Source organism: Megascapheus bottae, chromosome 1 (assembly GCF_031878675.1).
Source record: "Megascapheus bottae isolate mThoBot1 chromosome 1, mThoBot2.hap1, whole genome shotgun sequence".
Taxonomy (NCBI): domain Eukaryota; kingdom Metazoa; phylum Chordata; class Mammalia; order Rodentia; family Geomyidae; genus Megascapheus; species Megascapheus bottae.
Genome location: NC_143509.1, coordinates 9,897,173 through 9,918,718, shown reverse-complemented (window position 1 = coordinate 9,918,718; position 21,546 = coordinate 9,897,173). Strand labels below are relative to the sequence as shown.

At 41.0% G+C, this 21,546-nt stretch overlaps 3 protein-coding genes across 3 annotated transcripts; 2 read left to right on the top strand and 1 right to left on the bottom strand.

The window, feature by feature from the left end:
- The first annotated feature begins 4 nt into the window (after positions 1 to 4).
- LOC150068340 (olfactory receptor 7E178-like) lies at positions 5 to 3,205 on the top strand. Its single transcript, XM_090322630.1, has 2 exons — positions 5 to 36; positions 2,260 to 3,205. Exons 1-2 carry the CDS (start codon positions 5 to 7, stop codon positions 3,203 to 3,205), a joined length of 978 nt encoding a protein of 325 aa, XP_090178756.1.
- A 5,676-nt stretch (positions 3,206 to 8,881) lies between these two features.
- LOC150068339 (olfactory receptor 7E24-like) lies at positions 8,882 to 12,252 on the bottom strand. Its single transcript, XM_090322518.1, has 2 exons — positions 12,237 to 12,252; positions 8,882 to 9,822 (listed from the first exon to the last, which is right to left on the bottom strand). The coding sequence occupies exon 2, from the start codon at positions 9,737 to 9,739 to the stop codon at positions 8,882 to 8,884; it is 858 nt and encodes a 285-aa protein (XP_090178644.1). The 5' UTR covers positions 9,740 to 9,822; positions 12,237 to 12,252.
- An 8,172-nt stretch (positions 12,253 to 20,424) lies between these two features.
- LOC150068338 (olfactory receptor 7E24-like) lies at positions 20,425 to 21,267 on the top strand. The gene has a single exon (XM_090322395.1). It carries the CDS (start codon positions 20,425 to 20,427, stop codon positions 21,265 to 21,267), a length of 843 nt encoding a protein of 280 aa, XP_090178521.1.
- The last annotated feature ends 279 nt before the right edge of the window (positions 21,268 to 21,546 follow it).

The following is a 21,546-nucleotide window of genomic DNA, read 5'->3' as shown; positions in this document are numbered from 1 at the left end:
CAGCATGCTTTCTCTAACTTTCCTGGTGACTGAGAGGTGGCCTTGCTTTAGGGGAAACACAGCCTTGTATCCTTAACTAGAGAGTGGGACAATTGTAAGTATTTCACCATTTTGATGATAAGTAATGAGAAATGTGAAGGTTATGTCTTCTTTGGGGGAAAGTTATAGAATTAAGAGTTAAGATCTATTTCGGTGTTTTGGTTGTGGTGTAGTCTGCAAAGTTATGTTATACAATAGGGCTGAACACACCGTTCTTAGGTAGGTTGTGTAAAAATGGTGAAAAAAACACAAAAAGGGACTCTTGAATCTCTCTTCCTGTCATTTTTTGACATAGAATATGCAGTTTTGGAAAGGATGCCCTTTTTAGATCTTAGAAAGCAGCCAGTGGAAGCCTGAATGTTTCTAATACCTAGGAAGAAGATATTGATTTGTTTTCTTGGAAGAAAGGACCATCACTTTGAATTTACTGTAGAGAAGGCAATAGGCCAGATAGATGGCAGAACAGAAGGAATACAGCCACTAGATATAGACTTCCATTGTCCACGTCCCTGGAAAGACTTGCTCAGATATATATTTCTAAAATCATGGAATTAACACACAGAGAGGCACCTATCAGGTCTTGATTTCTTAGACAAATGCAAAGAGTTAAAAAATGGAAACAAGAGGATTATCTTGTGTGATTGTTGTTCTTAATGTACTAAGTTATTTCTCTTACCTTTTTTTTCTGCCTTTATGGTTAATCTCATATTGTTACTGTTTCTGACTCCGTTACCTAGTATATTATATATATATGTTTATTTGTTTATTTGAAATACTAAAGGGAAGGGGAGAAAACAAGATAATTGGGAAGGGGTAGAGGAGGGAATCAGGGACAAAATCATGAGCAGAGGAATCAATGTGTGAGAAGTAATGCACCTACTCCCTGGCAAATGTAACTGTAACCCCTCTATACATTATACCAACAATAAAAAAGTACAAAAAATATCTATATTTTTACTCCCAGTGCTGGTGGTTCACACATTATGTTAGCTACACAGAAGTCTGCATTCTGAGGATAGAGATTCAAAGCCAGCCTGATCAGCAAAATCTGTGAGAGTATGATCTCACAAAAAGTGAATTTGGGACTCAAGTGGAGGAATGTTACCCTTGGGCATGAAAAACTCAGCAATATTGCCCAGGTCTAGATTTCAATTCCTAGGACTGGCACGCATGTATGCATGTATGCATGCACACATGGACACACACACACACACACACACACACACACACACACACACACACACACCAGAAATAAAACCAAAATAGAAATTAGAAAGTCCAGCAATGATAAATCTCCAGGGAGATTTTTATTTTCTAAAGTTGAACTATGTCAAATTAGATTTAGAATAGTCAGGCCTCTATATTTTACAAAGCCTTTGTAAATATCATATGTCTAGAATTTTTTCTCATTCAGTACCCACTACTTTACTATTTCCTTATGATAAAATAAAGCTTATATGACTTTATAGGTTGGATAAAAAGAAATTTGCTCAAAAGGTGATTGCTCTGGATTACCTTTTTTTGTCATGGGCTTGAACTCTGAGTCTGGGCACTGTTTCCGGGCTCTTCAGCTCAAGACTACCACCATGCCTCTGGGCCTGGGTGCTGTCCCTGAGCTCTTCAGTTCAAGGCTATTGCCTTTCCCCTGGAGCCACAGTGCCACTTACCGCTTTCTAGTGATTAATTGGAGATAAGAGTCTCACATTCTTTAGTGCCAGGGCTTTCTTTGAACCGTGATCCTCAGATGTCAGCCTCCTGAGTAGCTAGGATTGCAGGCATGAGCCCCCACGACCAGCTTATGGATTTTTTAAAAAGAAGAGTCAGTAAAGGGCCAGGAGTTTGGTCTAGTGGTAGAGTGATTGCATAGTATGCATGAAGATCAGGATTGGAGTCCTCAGTACCACATATTTAGGAAAAGATAGAAGTGGTGCTGTGGCTCAAGTGGTAGAGCTCTAGCCGTGAGAAAGCCAAGGACAGTACTCAAGCTCTGAGTTCAAGGGCCAGCACTGGTAAAGAAAAAGAATATTGTAATATTCTACCATAGTTTAGAATGAATACATAAAATAGAGTAAATGAAAGAGAAGAAATCAAGGATGATTGGGGTTGTGACAACTAACAATATGATCGATGGGATATAGTCATGAACAATGAATACTTAAATTCAATATGATTGAAGAATTCTGAGTTCTTCGTTAATTATTGCTTTCATTATACATCAAGGTGTCTAATAAACATTAGGCTGAAGAATGAAACTCGTATCTCAGAATTTTATCTCTTGGGACCCTCAGATGACCCTGAGCTGCAACCCACACTGTTTGGGCTGTTCCTCTCCATGTATCTGATCACAGTGCTCGGAAATCTGCTCATCATCCTGGCTGTCACCACTGACCCCCACCTCCACACTCCCATGTACTTCTTTCTCTCCATTCTGTCTTGGTCTGACATCTGCTTCACCTCCACCACCGTCCCCAAGATGCTGGTGGACATCCAGACTCACAGCAGAGCCACCTCCTTTGCAGGCTGCCTCACCCAGATGTCTGTTTTTCTCATTTTTGGCTGCATGGATGTTATGCTTCTGACTGAGATGGCCTATGCCCGCTTTGTGGCCATCTGTCACCCTCTGAATTACCCTCTCATCATGAACCCTCATCTCTGTGTCTCCTTGGTTCTGCTGTCACTTTTTGCCAGCTTCTTGGAAGGAGAGATGCATGTGTGGATGGCATTACAGATGACCGATTTCAAGGAATTGGAAATCCCAAGTTCCTTCTGTGACCCCTCTCAAGTCCTGGGTCTTTCCTGTAAGGTCACATTCACAAATGATTTTTTTAAATACATTTTTGGTACAATAAACGGTTTCCTTCCTATCTTAGGGATCCTTTTCTCTTACTACAAGATCATTTCTTCAGTGCTGAGAATGTCCTCTTCAAGAGGCAAGTCCAAAGCCTTCTCCACATGTGGCTCTCACCTGTCCGTGGTCTGCTTATTCTTTGTGACAGCATTGGGTGTCTACTTTGAGTCAGCTGTGTCACATTCTCCCAGGGGCAGCACTGTGTCCTCAGTAATGTACACAGTGGTCACTCCTCTCCTGAACCCCTTCATCTACAGCCTGAGGAACAGGGACCTCAAAAGAGTCCTGAGCAGGTTGTACAAACCAGGAGCTGACTAGGAGATCTATGAATATTGTGGTTTTACAAAAGCAAGAACTTTTAGCCTGTAGACCTCTAAGTCCTTTCTGTCTGCACATATTGTTTGTTTGGATTCATTTGTACAGTTCTTGACCAATTAGCACTGGAAGAAGATTGGAGCCAAGTCAATGGGCATTTATGAAGGAGGAGCTCATTTTTTTAATGTATGAAATTTTAGTTTGTAAAGATGATGAGTGTCTAGAAGGTCAGTCTACAAACTGAATTTTACAGTTGTTGAGTTGTAAAGTTTTTATTATATAAATTTTCTTTATATATTCCTGTCTACTTTTCTTTTCTTTTCTTTTTTTGGTTTTCATAATACTGAGGTTTGAACAGGGCTTTCTGATTGCTAACCAAACGGTGTGCCATCTATCTTTTTTTAAAAAAATAGTTATTTTATAGATGAGATCAAGTGCTTTTCTAGCCACAGTCTGGCCAGATCTAGAGATCCCAGCCCTCTATATATCTCTGATTAAAGGTGTGAGCCTCTAGCTCTTGGTTAATAAAAGTGAGGTGGATGCTTTTTTGGTTATGCTATTTATTTGCACTATTTCTAGGACTTGAACTAAAGGTCAAGCAAATGTCCTTGTGCTTTTTGCTCAAGGCTAGCACTCTACCAATTGTACCACAGTTCCACTTTTGTGTGTGTGTGTGTCTGTGTGTGTGTGTGTGAATCTCTTGTTAGGAAAATGTATACATAAGCTGTATAACAGGGCAGAAAATTTACTGATGCACGTAACCAGCAAAGTGAATAAGAATAACTTGTTCCTTTGAAAAATTCCTCAAGATAAAGTGAGAAGGACACTTTTCAGAGAGAAAACCCCAAATCAACATCATTACTCCAGCCAAGGGAAGAGACTTCAGTGGAAGCCATTACCACTTAGCCTTGATACCCACATTAGCACCACGCTGGGACACTAGGCAGTAGGGTTCTCCAACCTGTGTGTGTGTGTGTGTGTGTGCATGTGTGTGTGGTGTGCGTGTGTGTGTATGTGTGTGTGCATGTGTGTATGTGTGTGTGCGTGTGTGTGCGCGTGCATATGTATGTGTGTGCGTGTGTGTGTGTTGTGTGTGTGCATGTGCGTGTGTGTGTTGTATGTGTTGTGTGTGTCTTTGTGTGTGCCTGTGTGTGTTGTGTGTGTATGTGTGTGTATGTGTGTGTGCTGTGCGTGTTTGCGTGTGTGTGCTTGTGTGTGTTGTGTTTGTGTGTGTTTGTGTGCATGTGTGTGTTGTGTGTGTGTGTGCATGTGTGTATATGTGTGTGCGTGTGTGTGTTGTGTGTGTGTGTGTGTGCACACTTGGCGTCGAACCAAGACCTGGGTACTTTTCTTGAACTTTAGTGCTCTTGGCTGGATGGACATTACAACTTGAATCACAGCTCCATTTCTGGCCGTTTCATGATACTTTGGAGGTGAAATTATCACAGATTCTCCTACCTGAGCTGTCTTTGAACCCTAATCCTCAGAGCTCACTCTCCTGAGTGGCTAGGATTACAGGAGTGAGCCACAGGCACCTGGTGCCCCTAGCTTGTCATCTTAAGGTCTGGCCATCATTCAAACTCCTAAAACAATTAGCATGAATTACAAACAAGAGCCACTGGCATCTAGCTTTAATCTAAATATATTGCTTGTCAAAACTCAGTCCTAGGGGCTGGGAGTTTGGCCGAGTGGTAGAGTACTTGCCTAGCCTGCACAAAGACCTGGGCTCAATTTTTCAGTATCATATACACAGAAAAAATTGAGAAGTGGTTCTGTGGCTCAAGCGGTAGAGATCTGGCCTTGAGAAAGCCCAAGGACCGTGCTCAGGCCCTGAGTTCAAGGGCCAGGACTCTCTCTCTCTCTCTCTCTCTCTCTCTCTCTCTCTCTCTCTCTCTCTCTCTCTCTCTCTCACACACACACACACACACACACACACAAACACACACAAAATACCTGTCTTTGCGTTGTGATTCCCACATATTATCTTTGATACTGTGGAATAGAGATTGAGAGGATTGAAGTCTAGCCAATCAGTTCCCAACCAATGAACTAATGTAGTAGCAGCATTTACTCAAATCCCATTTTACAAGGCTCAGGTTATTTCAGGCTGGTAGCTTATGCCTGTTCTCCTAGCTACTTAAGAGTGTGGGATCTGAAGATAAGATTCAATACCAGCATGGGAAGGAAAGCCCCTGAGCCTCTTACCAAAATTAACCAGCAGAACACTGGAAGTGGTGCTGTGGCTCAAAATGGTAGATGGCTAGTCCTGAGCAAGACTGCTGAGAGTCATTGCCCAGGCCTCAAGTTCAAGCACCATGAACAATTAAAAAAAGAAGCATGGGTGTGTGAATCTGAATGAGAATCTCCAGGTAAAATATGGAGACCCTATTTAAAGCTACAAGGAAATCTGTAGTTGAAGGAGGAAATTGCGAACTTTGAGTGAAAACGTTAAGGTACCATGCCCAGACCCAGAGTACAAGCCCTAGTACTGGTTCAAATTTTAGACAGACTTCTATATTGGCCTGGGACCATTTTACTTTCAAATTGCTCTGTGCGCTAGCATCATCTGCAATAACCTCACCATTTCTATGATGATAGAATGCTTTTTTAAAGAAAAATGTAAACTCCAACAATAACTACATACTTCATTTCTCCCATTTTTATCAAGCAGTTTGAGAGCTGATGTAGAAATATAGGCATATTGTGTATGTACTGCAAGTTTAACGTTACAGGCTAAATGTCATTTCCACAATGCCCACCACTGAGCATTTTGGTATATATGGGAGATAAATATCAATTTTCCTCCATATAGGTGTTAAAATAGTTTGATCCGCAATCTTAAAATGATTGTCCTAAGAGATGTGTTTGACATAATAGACATAATTTATAGGGACTGCTTATTTTTACATTCTCATTCAAAAAAGTACCTTTTTAAAAAATATTTTTATTGTAATTAATAAAAGGGTTACTTGATATTTGCCAGATAGAAGATGCATTAATTCACATACATTGATACCCTTTCACATGCCTTGGTACCCATTACCCTCCCCCCCAAGCCCCCGTCTTGTTTTTCCCCCCTTCCCTATCAAATTTCAAATAACCAAATACAAATAAATTCAATATATCAGGCAACAAAGTGGGATACTGTAACAATATGAGATACCCAAGGGACAGCAAAGGAGATGAGAGATAACATAGTACATTAAGGACAACAGTCAATCATTACATGGCTTTTGGTTCAAGACCCTGGAGGTCCTTTCAAATAGCTTCATAGTATATGGCCTTATGTATCAAGGTTTTGTTCTATTGTAGATCTCTGCTAGGAGAGACCAAGGTTTCTACTGATTATGACAAATGAGGGAAACCATTGAGCCTAAGTTCCTTTGCGTCTGGCTTACTTCACTTAATATGATTTTTTCTAAGTCTCTCCATTTCCTTACAAATGAGTCGATGCTGTTTTTTCTAACAGCAGCATACAAAGGGTTAGTATCTTTAAGGAGCAATGCAAAGGATCATCATCATCATCATGATATGGTTGTACAAAGAGGTTTCAATTCGGCATCCCAAGTTAAAAGTACAATGAATTGTGACCAATAACAACTTCTATCCTAATTGCCCACCTATCTCTTCATTCTTCTCTACCTAATGACCTGTACTTAATTTCACAAGATCATTTACTTTATTTTAATACTAGATGTTTTATTGATTTTAAGTTTAATAATTCATCTTTAATAATTGGCATGTTTATTCATTCTAATGTTAATTTCTGAAAAGTAATGACAACAACAGCAATAATGCTACAAGTAACTTCAAACATATATTCCGGAAACATCGTATGTAGATCATATGACAGAAATTACATGCAATACATAACTCATATCCTTGCATTGCAGAACTCCTCCTCGTTCATCCAGGATATTGTGGTGACTTTCTTCCCCATATGCATCCTTACGAACTCCACCCTCTTCCCACTGGAGTTCATAGGAAGCAATGTATGTAACCATTTTGGGCCACGATAGATGCTATTGTCTATGATATCACAAAGGAGTATAAAAGACAAGGAGAGTACAGAATGACACTCTGTGGTGACCATGGACAACAAATCATGGTTTTTGTTGTTGTAGTACCAGTAGTGGAGCTCGAGTTTAGGGTCTGGCACTGTGCATGAGATACTTTGCTCAAGGCTGGCACTCTACCAGTTGAGTCTACAGCTTCATTTCTGACTTCGTGGGCTTGGATGGCGATTAGACTCTAGACTGTCCTGCCCAGGCTGCAGCCACCTGTGTCCAGTGTAATTATGATTATCACAGCTTAAGTGTTGCATGGCTGGTATTCTTCCAGCTTACAACGAAAACTATTAAACTGGTTTTCCTCATGAAGAATCACTTTGGCCAATAACCAGTCCTCCCCCTGTTCTTCAGGATTATGCTTTGTCTCCACTGGATCACAATCAGTGCATTCAGCTCATATTCCTTTCTCCATTCAACATAAATCAATAGCCTTTGGCTCCAGGGAGTTTAATATGGATACTGGCAATGGAGAAAGCAATGTCATATAGGAGCTTCCTAATTCACACATCCCTGACAGAAAGAGAACACAGTATGGTTCATACAGACTGGAAGAATCAGACTATACTGGAAGAATCAGATTAAAGAGCTCGAGGGAGACAGGCATCTGCAGTTCCATCCTGGAACACTAGCTACTCAGAAAACTGAAATCTGAGGATTGGGGCTTGAATCCAGCTGAACAGGAAAGTCATGTGAGACTTTTATTTTCAAGAAACTACTCAGAAAAATCCAGAAGGGAGGCTGTGGCTCAAGCCTGAGTGATTTGTCTTGAGTAAAAGCTCAGGGACAGCACCCAGAGACAGATTTTAAGGACTGCTAAAAACAACAAACAAAAAATAAGAAAGAATGGAAAAGAAAAGGCGAATTTTTTCCTTTTCTATTTTTGAGTGCCAGGTCTGCAGCTTGAATTCAGGGCCTGAGCACTGTCCTTAGGCTTCCTCAAGGTTAGAGCTCTGCCACTTATGCTACAGCACCATTTCTGGCTTTTTCTTACTTTAACGTATGTGGTATTGAGAAAAAAAATCCAGGTCTTGGTGCATGCCGGGCATGCATTCTAACACTAAGCCAAACTCCCTGCCCAAAAGGTAAGTTGTTTCTTAATGGCTTGGACTCCAAATGCATTAACAGTCTAATTACCCAAATTAGCCCATGTGACACAAAGGAATAGTAAAAACCTCCTTCATCAGCATCCATTGAGCTCTTCCACTCCAGAGGAAGTTTAAGGATAAAATATCTTTTTCCCAACCCCTTCTTTTCTTGACATTTGATCAGCTTTTGCTTTCCATTCATTGTGGCAAAAGAAACAAAATAGACATGAGAAAATATTTGTCATGTACAAACACAGTTTGGTGTCATTATTCATATTGATTCTTTTCTTCCCTGTGGTAATGGTCATTTGTATCTGCTTGAACAAGTTGTCCACCACTCTCAGCCTAAAACTTTGTACCTATTAGAAAATTGTTCAATTCTCCCTCTCCAACACTGCCAACCAAGATCCTTCTCTAAATAAGTATGAGGAAAGAGCCAAAGCTGAAAGGTGAAAATTCAGGGATGCAAAGTGAGCATCATTAGAAAAATAGGTGTTGGTTTTGTAACTTTTCCAATTAATTTCCTACCTGGAAGCTGCAGGAGCAAACACAGAGAATGCACGGGTGTGGAATCTCTCCAGGGCTCTGCTAATGTTCCTGTTCCTCAGGCTGTAGATGAAGGGGTTCAGCAGGGGAGTGACCACAGCATACATCACTGAGGCCACCACATGGTTTCTGGGGGATATTGACAGAGCTGAACCAAAGTACTCCCCCAGTCCTATGCCATAAAACAAGCTCACGATGGACAGGCGAGAGCCACAGGTGGAGTAGGATTTGTACTTCCCTGCTGCGGATGGGATTTTCAAAATGGAGGACAGAATTTGACAGTAGGAGAAGAGAATGCCTGAGGCAGGGAGAACTCCAAGTAGGATGCCAATAACACACATGACTATCTCATTTCTGAAGCTGTCGGTACAGGCCAGGTGAAGCAGCTGGGAAGGGTGGCAGAAGAAATTAGCAATGTCCACAGTCCTGAAGCAGGTAAGCTGTAAGACAATCAGATTGTGTAGCAGGGATTCCAAAAGACCAAGTGTGAAAGACACCCAAAGTAAGGAGACACAGAGATGAAGGTTCATGATGCATGAATAATGCAGGGGGTGACAGATAGCCACAAAGCGGTCATAGGCCATCACAGTCAGAAGCACAGAACCTGTACATGCAAAAGTGATGAAAAGAGACATCTGGGTGAGGCAGCCCCCATAGGAGATGGCTCTGCTGTGACTCTGGAGGTTCATCAGCAACTTAGGGATGGTAGTGGAGGTGAAGCCGATGTCAATCAAGGACAGATTGGAGAGGAAGAAGTACATCGGGATGTGGAGGTGGGGGTCAGAGGTGACGGCCAGGATGATGATCAGATTTCCAAGCACGGTGAACAGGTACATGGACAGGAAGAGCCCAAAGAGGACAGGCTGGAGTTCAGGATCCTCTGAGAGCCCCAGGAGGAAGAATTCTGTGGCAGTGGTTACATTTTTTGTGTGAATATGTCTCCAAACACTTAAAAAGAAAAACCAATAAAATACAGTGAAATACAAAAAGAAATAAAATACCCCTGGCTCTTCATGCTTTGAATGGGAATAGTGACATGCGAATAATTTACACTTAGTACTCCTATATTTTTCTTAATTGGGGAAAAACCAGTTTACATGAAAGTCATTAATGATTTTCCTGCTCTCCTTCTTGTAATCATACATCAGATATATGAAGACAACTTAAGTGTAAAACAGATCTTAAATTAGGCTTCCTAATTGTATCTTGGACCTCCTGAAGCACTCTCTCATATTTCCTAGATTTGGATTGACTCATTTTATGCTCTTTCTCTAAAACAACTAAATTATCTTCAGCACCAGAAATTCTCTCTTCTGCATTGTCTAACCTGCTATCAAAGCTATCTACTTTATTCTTTGTCTTCCTTGCTTCTAATTGCTCATTTTTGATGCCTTGCATCTCTTCTTTTAGATCATGTAAGGATTTCTTTAGTTCCTTTATTTCCTTTTGAGTGGTTAGCTCAGTAGCTTTATTCTCTTTGGACATTTGCTGGAGTTCGGTCACCTTTTTGTTTGTGGTTTCTATGAATTCATCCATTTTTCTTTCAAAAACCTTTATTATGGCCTCCTTTATGGCTTCTCCTCTTTCACTTATCACCTTGTTAATGGTTTCCTCTTGTTTAGCTATGGCTTCCTCCCTTATCTCCTTCTTTATATTTTCACATTTTTCATTAAAGATGTTTATCAACTACATTTGTATAGCACTTGGAAGGGTCTCCTCTAGGTTTGCCAGTGACTGTTCCTTTGGCTGTTTATATTGGGTGGGGGATGTTATTCCTTGATTTGACGTTTTTCTTGAGTTTCTTGTTCTGCCCATTTGAAAATGGGAGCGAGATTAATACTCAACACGATTATAGTTTTTCAGATATAACCAACCTCGTCCTCTTTAGTTGGCAGACACTAGATGTTCACAATTTTTGATTGGTATTATCACTCTTTTTGTACACTTGCAGACCAGACTACTACAACCAGTGGTCACCGATTTATGACCAAAACAATAAGCCTCTCACTCCAATCTCTATTGTATTTAAGTCCCTCTGGATCTAGAGTATCATTGAACACCTATATATACAGTATTGCTCAACAGCCATCAAGTATAGATCCATGCATTATACGGGTTGAAAGATGTTAAGAGGACCAGAGATAGAAAAATAGTATGAGAGAGATCAGGGGAGGTACAAGAGGAATAACGTAGGAGGGTAAGATTATTATAGTAATGAAGAAAAGGTATAGCGTAAGGATATCTGACCCAAGTTGTTTAGCAGGTAGCGTATTTGAGTACAAAGTTTGGAAAGTATTAGCTAAAACGTATGAAAGTAAGAAGGATAATTAGAAGAATATATCAAGAAAAGAGGGAGGTAGATATAGGAGATTTCAATGATGGACAATTTTAAAAATAAAGAAGGAAAAACAGGAAATTAAGATGACAACAAGCACAAAACAAGAACAACGAAAAAAACATACAAAACTACAAACAGAGCAATAAAAAAGAAAAACAAAGCAAAAAGAACAACAACAAAAAAATAAAAAAAAAGAAAGAAAATGGTGGGGGGAGGTTCCTCACTATTGTGAGGTCTTACTGAAGAAATACTAGGATTGAGACCAGGAGATTAAAAAGCAGGTGACTGTATCAATATAGATATCATTTGTATTCAGACTGTACCCAGAGATGTCACTATGTTTCCAGGAACGACCACAGTGACAGAGGAATGTGGGAGAGAAAAGAGAAGAAAAAAAAAGTGTAGGTAGGATGGTAAAGATAAATAAGAAAACCTACAAATGCAACGGAAAGATGGGGTGGAAGAAAGAAAAAGAAAAAAACCCAAACAAAGAAAAAGAACAAAAAAAATTAAAAAAAAAAGAAAAAAAGAAAAAAAAAGGTCTTCTTCAGGATATTTTTTTGGAGGGTGGGATCAGGGTAGGATGGCAGGATAGGAAACTTGTGTCTCCACTAAATTCGGGATCCAAACAGTTCAGAAAGTCTTTTTCTCTTGTGATCTGGCTATGAGGTTTTTTTGGATCCGATTGTTTGTTTGGGTAAAGGAAGCTGAAAGATTGGTGGGCGGGTTTTGTTTACCAGGCTTGTGGCTGGCACGGGGGATGGACTTCAGCAGCTCTGGGGCAGATTTCCAGCTAAGGGATCTCTGGGAAATCCTTTGCCAGTTAGAAAGATGGCGCCGCCTGCACCACCTCTCAGGTTGCAATTGCTTTGGCCTGGGTCGTTGCCAGTAGTCAAGATGGAGCTGCGCTCAGTTTGTGGTGGAGGGGCTCCCTCCCAATGCCGATCTGTGAGTAGAAGTGGAAACTTCTCCTCGGTGGTACTCACAAATTGCTGGATTCTCTGGTTCCGTGAAGCTGGCAGGTCCGTGCACAGCCGGGTGTCGGCTCTGGGCTCCCGCAGGCTCTGTGTGGCTCTGTCTGCAACTGGCAGATTACAGCATCAAGAAACGCTGCTGCTCAGATTCAGAAGAGCCGCTTTGTCTCCTCGGCCACTCCGAGCGGCAGTAACTGGTCCCTGCTGTCTTCTTTGTGCCGGATTTCTGCCTTTTTCTTCTGTGACTGAGATCTGTGTGTCGCTAAAGCTTACTTAGGCTCAATTTGAGGTATGCACTGTCCCCTACGCTGCCCAAACTGGTATCTTGGCGAGAGCTCAGAAAGACTCCAACTGAACCGCCGCCATTTTTCGCCCAATGGTTTCCCTCATTCATCATAACCTGTAGAAACCTTGGGCTCTACTAGCAGAGATTTGCAATAGAGCAAAAACTTGATACATAAGGCCATATAATATGAAGCTAATTGAATGGACCTCTAGGATATTGAAACAAAAGCCATATAATGAATGATTGCTGTCCTTAATCTGCTATGTTATCTCATCTCTTTTGCTGTTCCTTTGTTATCTCATATTGCCACAATATCTCCCTTTGTTATCTGATATATTGGATACATTTGTATTTGATTACTTGAAATTGGACAGAGAAGGGGGGGAAAACCAAGAGGGGGTTGGGGGGGAGGGTAATGGGACCAAGACATGTGGAAGGGTATCAATGTATGTGAATTAATGCACCTTCTATCTAGCAATATCATGTTACCCTTTTATTAAATACAATCAAAAAGTGATATAGTTTACATTCAAAAGAAAAAACAGATCTTAAGTCACTTTAAAAAGGGAATGGAATATCCTTTCAATATTACAATAGTTGAACTGGACTGGCATTAACTAATACTGAGATTAAATGGACAGTTTAGAATGAAAACAGTGTGCCTGTTACCTTCTGTGTGTGTGTGTGTGTGTGTGTGTGTGTGTGTGTGTGTGTGTGTGCCCTGGTAATTGGACCACTTCATGGTTTTCCTGTAATGCCTACCTACAAAAGGAGATGCATTCAGTGGTCATGATGTGAAGTACCTACAGTTTATCATTCCAGCACTTTGAAAGCAGAAGCAGGAGGAACACAAGTCTAAGGCCAGCCTGGGCTACATGGTAAGGTCTTGTCAAAAGAAACACACACACACACACACACACACACACACACACACTTCTTGGGTTTGGAAATGTAGCTCGTCATGGACAAGGCCCAGTGAGAACAACTAAAAGGGCATTTCCATGATCTAAATGCTATAGACATGACAAAGGGTTTTCCATCAACGTCTCCACTGTGATGAGCAGAACTGAGGCTCTAATGGAAGAAGCCGTTGCCTCTGCTGCAACATGGCCTATGCAGTGTCAGTCAAGACATTTGAAGTGAGGATCTCTGAACTGGAGCTGGGCACTAGTGACTCACGACGATAATCCTAGCTACTCAGGAGGTTGAGATCTGAGGATTGCAATGGGCAGCCAACCATGAGACTCTTATCTCTAACGAACCTGCACAAAACCAGTTTTGGAGTGTAGCTCAAGTGGCATAGCACTAGCCTGAGAGAAAACATGACAGGACAGCACCCAGGTCCCAAGCACACACAAAAGAAATATGCATGTATATCTATGTGCATATACACACATATAGTCATGTATGTATCTATACCTCTGCATATTATGTATTCATGATGGTCTTCCTGAGATATTGCAATCCTACCACCTGAATGATGATAAAGAAAATTTTAAGAGTTTTCTTTCCACTTTCCTTCCTAACTCCCCTATGCCTCAGAACTTACAGAGTTTCAAAGCTGCTTTGTAGGGTCTGGACCAACACATCTAGCTCTGAATGATCTCCCATGCCTGCTGTACCTAATACGATTAAAAACAAATTCTCTAAGAAGCTTCTCAATGCAGAGATCCAGTCAAGGAGGAGAAGAACAAATATAGACTGGACTACAAAAATCACAGACTAAAAAGACAGGATAATTAGTAACTGTTTTTTTTCTCCTCAGTGGAACAGGGCAAAATGCACATAATTACACAAATCAGTCTGTGTTATCTCAGTCTCTGTGGATTTTCCAGTATTAGAGATAGAAGACGAGTAATAGAAAAATGGATGTCCAGGGCTGAGAGTTTGGCCTAGTGATAAAAGTGCTGCCTGAGATGCATGAAGACCCGGTTTGATTCCTCGGTAGCACCCACACAGAAAAAAACCTCAAAGTGCTGCTGTGGCTTAAGTGGTAGAGCTCTAACCTTGAGAAAAGTCCAAAGATAGTGCTCAGGCCCTGAGTTCAAGCCCCACAACTGGCAAAAAAGAAAGAAAATGAATAAGTGGGTGTCCAAAGTCCAGCACATCGTTCTCTACTAGTCAACAATAAAATGTCTGCCTACACAGACACACACACACACACACACACACACACACACACACACACACACACACAATGTGAAATGCAAAAAGTTAATCAAACAATAAAGTTATCAGGCAGATATTGTAGCTCACACCTGTAATCTTAGCTAATACTTCTGAGAATTGAGATTTGACATCAGCCTGGATGGCAAAGCCAAGGAGACTCATGTCCAATAAGCCACTGAAAAGCCAGGAGTGCAGTTGCCTTTGAGTAAACAGTAAGGGATAGTACAGCCAGGAGTCAATAAGACTGAGGGAAAAATACATCCAATTAAGGAGCCACAGAGATGAGGGTTCCGGGTGACTTGGTAATGTGGAGTGTGACAAATGGCCACAACCCTGACAAAAGACATGGCAGTCAGAAGCATATTACCACCACATAAAGGAGATGGTTCTGCTGTGACTCTGGAGGTCCGCCAGCAACTTGGTGTTGGAGGTGAAGCAGATGTCATGCAAGGAGAGGATGGAGAGAAGAACTACATGGGAGTGTGGAGGTGGGGATCAGAGATGTCAGCCAGGATGATGAGCAGATTTTCTGAGCATAGTGATCAGGTACATGGACAGGAAGAGCCTAACCATGAAGGGCTGTAATTCAGGGTCATCTTAGAATCTCAGGAGATGGAACTGTGTGACGGTTTTGAGACTGCCAGCTTCTATGCCGCTTGGACAACTGTTGAAAAAAAACTCTTGAGAAACAACAAAGGCTATGAGCCTACTGAGTTGGAATATTTGTAAGCTGTATTTACCACCTGAGGCCAAAGCTTCTGAAATCATTCTCCATGGGATATTTCCTGAACCTCTAGAATTTTCTTTTGGTTGCTCAGGTCTTGAAGCCCTACTATTTGCTTCTACTTTAAAGATACACAACACTAGAAAGAAAGCAGGCATAGAAATTACCATGTCCATGGCAACACTGAAATGCAATTTACTGTTTGAAAATAGAGACTAAAAAGCTGGTTGTTGGTGGCTCACACCTCCACTACTAGCTACTCAGGAGACTATGATATGGAGATTAGAGTTTGAAGCCAGCCAGAAAGGACATTTTGTGAGACTCTTTCCTCCAACTAAAGGCACAAAAAGCATAAGAGTAGCTGGGGCTCAAGTAGCAGAACACAAATCTTTTTTTTTGCCAGTCCTGGGCTTGGGCTTAGGGCTTGAGCACTGTCCTTGGACTTTCTCAAGGCTAGCACTCTACCACTTGAGCCTCAGCACCACTTCCAGCTTTTTGCTATGTATGTGGGGTCCCAAAGAATTGAATCCGGGTCTTCGTGCATGCTAGGAAAGCACTCTACCACTAGGCCAAACTCCCGGCCCCCCAGAACACCAATCTTGAGCAAACAAACCTCAGAGCCTAATTTCAAGTCCCAGAACTTGCACACACACACACACACACACACACACACACACACACACACACACACGCACGTGAGCTGGCACACACATGCACGCACACATACACACATACACACATATGAACACACACACAAATTCATGGCCATAGTTCTTTTCTTTTTTATTGAAAGGTGATGTACAGAGGGGTGAAGGTTGTGTAACTCAGGAATTGAGTGCATTTCTTCTTGAGAAGTATCATCTGCTCCATCATTTTCTCCCAGTGTTTTCCCTCCTGGAACCTAGTCCCCTCAAGTTGTATAGTTCACTTTCAACATTTTCCCTAGTGAATTTCACTGCTATATTGGTTCATGTTTTCTTCATGGACACAGTTCTGTCCTATAAAATATTTCATGGGAAATCTACAGAAATATTTTATACAACAGATTCAATATCTGCAGAATTGATGCCTGTTCTTTGTTACGTAGTGCCCCTTCTGTCTGGCAAATATGATGTAACCCTTCTATTAATTACAATAAAAAGATATTAAGGACAGCAGTCATTCATTATATGGCTTTTGTTTCAATATCCTAGAGGTCCATTCAATTAGCTTCATACTATATGGCCTTATGTATCAAGATTTTGCTCTATTGCAAATCTCTGCTAGTAGAGCCCAAGGTTTCTACTGGTTATGATGAATGAGGGAAACCAATGAGCCTAAGTTCCTTTGAGTCTGGCTTACTTCGCTTAATATGATTTTTTTAAGTCTTTCAATTTCCTAACAATTGGAGCGATGTTGTTTTTTCTGACAGCAGTCCTTAATGTGCTATGTTATCTCTCATCTCTTTTGCTGTTCCTTGGTTATCTCATATTGTCACAATATCTCACTTTGTTATCTGATATATTGGATACATTTTTATTTGGTTACTTGAAATTGGACAGGGAAGGGGGAAAACCAAGAGGGGGGTGGTGGGGAGGGTAATGGGGACCGAGACATGTGAAACGGTATCAATGTATGTGAATTAATGCACCTTCTATCTGACAAATATCATGTAACCCTTCTATTAATTACAATAAAAATATTAAAAAATAAAAAATAAAAGATATTAAAAAGGAATTGATGCCTGTTCTATTATTGTTTTCTATTTTTTATAAGTTGGAGTTTTCATTATTTATTGAAACTGGAATAAACAAAATAAAATGTGCTCAGAATGGTTAATTCATCAGGAAACTCTAAAGTTGAATAAACATTGATTTTGCCTTTCTATGGAATTACACCATTTGAGGTCTTCTGGACTCTACCATGTATCAGTGAATACATTTTTATACAAGATCATACAGCCCAACGTATTTACTAAGGAGTTTGTGAGCTAAATGAACCTTGCACATACAAGGGAAAACATAAATCCTTTATCTCTCTGAGCCTAACTTACTCTCTTTAACATAATTTTTTTCCAGATCTTTCCAAATGATACAATGTTTTCCTCACTAATGGATGACTATATATATATATATATATATATATATATATATATATATATATATATATGTATACCACATTTCCTGGCTCCATTGGCCCACTGAGGATGCTCTGGGATGATTCCATCCATGTCTGATAATCTACCAACAGCAGAATCCTCACATCCTTCATATTGATTTTTTCTTTTTTTTCCAGGCTGCTCTCCTCCCATATGGCTACCCGGTTCCTCATCATAATGGGGAATCTGTGCCACTAAGAATCCTTCTCACATCCATAGGCCTCTGGGCACTTATTGCTTTATGTTTCTGACCTCTGGATCATTCCAAGGGGTGCAAGTTCAATTCATTACCATTATTTGTGCTACAGTGAATCCAGGGACTCTGCTACATCATATGGGGACTCAGCTGGGTGTTTGCAGGTATTTCGTCCTGGGAAGTTAAGGGTATGTTTGTATAAATAATGATCATATAAATAAAATAATTATAAAATAAATAAAACTCGCAGGGTAGAACAATGATATTCTTGGTGATGTTTTGTGTGGATCAATTGTACAACAACACAAATATTATAATCGTTACTCTAGTTTGTCCATAATATGTAAGGCTTTGGTAAAGCATATTTTAATGCCAATGAAAATGAAAACGGAATGGTTCTGCCCTTCATCAAATAAGTATAAATGACCAAAGTTTAAATCTATAAATCTTCTTGCTAGACAAAGCAATTTTCAACCTGGCATGGATTTTTTTTTATGATTCTGTCAGCCCTGTGTGTCAAATGTCCAAAACTTGGCCTGTTAATACACACATATTGGTAAATTGTGACCTGTGGGTATTAATCCTCCAAGGCCATATAGAAGCCAAGGATGAACTGTCCTTCCCTTGTCGCCAGGACACTGGTCCTATATCTGTCTCCTCATCACCATCATCTCTGCTCCTTCTGTGTCTTCATTCCTCTCCTGAGGACAGAGGCTGCACTTGTGCTGAGCACCAGATCTGAGGTCCTCAGATATGTCCACCTGAGCCAAAGCTGAGGAGAGAAGCAGCTTAAGCAATTGAGTGGGGTGGGATGGGTGGTGAAGGACTTTCAGTAATGTCTTCTCTGCAGCATGAGGACAGGTAGGATGGTTTGGGCATCACAGTGGGTGGGGATGCCCATGTAAATCCCTGCACACAAGGGGACTGGAAAGTGTATGTCCTCAGTGAACTTGCAGGTAGGGTTTGAAGGTTAGGGGTACCAGTATATATAATGGAGAATTATTCACCTACTGTGCTTTTCATTCCCATTTGTGGCTCACCAAATGCAGCAGGATATAAATGGTTCAAACCAGTTTCCTAAGTTTTCATAGAGGCTGACTGAAAAGAGGAGGAGGAGGAGTAGAAATAGTAGGGAGAGGAGGAGGAGGAGGAGCAGGAGGAGGAGGAGAAGGACGAGGAGGAGGAGGAAGATTGTGATGGTGATGAAAATGACAAGAGGATGTTACATCAATGAAACTACTGCCAGATATGCCTTGTGTCCCTCTTGGAGATCTTGTTCTTAGGACATTCTTTCTCATTTCATATGCTTAACCTTTTGTGGTGTGTGTGTGTGTGTGTGTGTGTGTGTGTGTGTGTGTGTGTGTGTGTTTATGTGCAAGTACATATGTAGGTTTGGTGGCTGGAACTCAGGGCCTAGGTGCTGTCCCTGAGGTTTTTGCTCAAAGCTACAGCTCCACTTCCTGCTTTTTACTAGTTAATTGAAGACAAGTGTTTCTCAGACATCCCTGCCCCAGAATGGCTTCCACTTGTGAATCTCATGCCTCAGCCCCTTGAATAGTTTGGATGAGACTTATGAGCCATCTGCCTCTGAAACAATATTTTTAAAGAGAAGGCTGTTTACCTTCCTCTTATTCATTTGGTTAAACAATAGATGAGTTGATGAAAGGAGTTATTCCATCAGAATCCTTTCTTGCCATACTTTACTCAATTGGTTTGTGAATTGATACATAAGACCCTGTATGTATTCATACACCTTGATAATTGAGATCTAATTTCCATGTTTAAGAGAATGTTCAGCGTTCTTTGTTTCTATGAGCCTGACTTATTTCACTCAGTATCACATTCCCAGACCTACCCATTTCCCCACAAATGCCATAATACCAGTAAAGGCAAGTGCAGAGAAACCAGAAGTAGATTTGTGCCTGCTTGATGTCAGAGATGAATAAGAATTGGATGGGATTGGGTTTTTTCATTGGGATAAAAAATATTCACTGCACTAATGGCTGGGAATCTGCTTTGTTCTCCTAACCCAATATTCCTCTAGTGGCTTGACCTACTGGTGGCCCTTCCCCCAGTGGATGATGGTCCACAAATCCTCCAGCCCAGTTTACCACCCGGAATCTCAATCGCTATAGGAAAGCCTACTCTCCCACCCTTTCAATGGATAGGCTTCCTAGAGCCTAGGTCTGGGCACTGGCTCCAAAAATAGGCTCCTAGACAGAGACATGCATCCTAAATGTGTAAAATGCTTAGATTCCCCCCTGCTGCCCTGGATCCTGCTCCCGCCACAATACAAGGGTGTGCTGTACTGTCAGGTGATCTTGCTCTAGCCAGCCCAGTTGTTCATTGCTTTCAACACAGCTATGTATCACATGTAGAAAAATCCTGAGGAACAAGGTGTCCCAAAGTGAGAAGATTCTAGAAGTAACGGAATGTCACACTTTACCAACATTCATGAGTATATTGTATTGCATGTGTGGTCTAAAATTCAAACTTGTATGTACTTGAATTTCAAATGTATACAGTTGACAATTTCTGGATATGTGTTTCATTTTCCTAACAAGATGTTTTTTGTTTATGAGCAGTTGCCCAAGTGATATAGAGGCACAAAATCTAACCCAGGTTACAGATTTCCTTCTCCTGAGAATCTCAGAGGATCCAAAATTACAACCCATGCTCTTTGTGCTCTTCCTGTCCATGTACCTGGTCACTGTGCTGGGAAATCTGCTCATCATCCTGGCCATCACCAATGACCTCCACCTCCACACCCCCATGTACTTCTTCCTCTCCATCCTCTCCTTGGATGACATCTGCTTCATCTCCACCACCATCCCCAAGATGCTGATGAACCTGCACAGTCACAGCAGAGCCATCTCCTATGCAGGCTGCCTCACACAGATGTGCTTCTACATCATTTTTTGCTGTATGGATGTTATGCTTCTTACTGTGATGGCCTATGACCGCTTTGTAGCCATCTGTCACCCCCTGAATTACCCTCTCATCATGAACGCTCGTCTCTGTGTCTCCTTGGTTCTTCTGTCATTTTTCATCAGCTTCTTGGATGGACACCTGCACATGTGGATTGTGTTACACATAACCGATTTCAAGGAATTGGAAATCCCAAATTTCTTCTGTGACCCTTCTCAAATCCTAGATCTTTCCTCTAAAGACACACGCACAAATGCTATTTTCAAATATGTTGCTGCTACCATATACGGATTTCCTCCAATCTTTGGAATCCTTTTCTCTTACTATAAAATTATTTCCTCAGTGCTGAGAATCCCATCATCAGAAGGGAAGTACAAAGCCTTCTCCACCTGTGGCTCTCACCTGTCAGTGGTGTGTTTATTCTTTGGGACAGGATTGGGAGTTTATTTTGCATCAGCTGTGTCACATTCTCCCAGGGGTAATGCTGTGTCCTCAGTGATGTACACAGTTGTCACTCCTTTCCTGAACCCCTTCATCTACAGCCTGAGGAACAGGGACCTCAAAAGTGTCCTGAGCAGGTTGTTGAAACCACGAGCTGACATCAGGAGGTAAAAAATCCATCTGTAATATTTTTGCAGAGGAAAAAAATAACCCTCATTCCTGTAAATCCTACCTGTCTGTACACATTCTTAGTATTTGTCTGGTTTCTTTAGTAGAATTGATGACACAGGAGCACTGGGTCAAGGATATTCATGAGGAAGGATTCATTTGTTTTTTATGTATAATATTTTAGTTTGTAAAGATCATGCAAGTCTGGAGATGGTCACCCCACAAACTGAATTTTACAATGGTTGGATGTGAATTTTCTATCATGGATATTTTACCTCAATA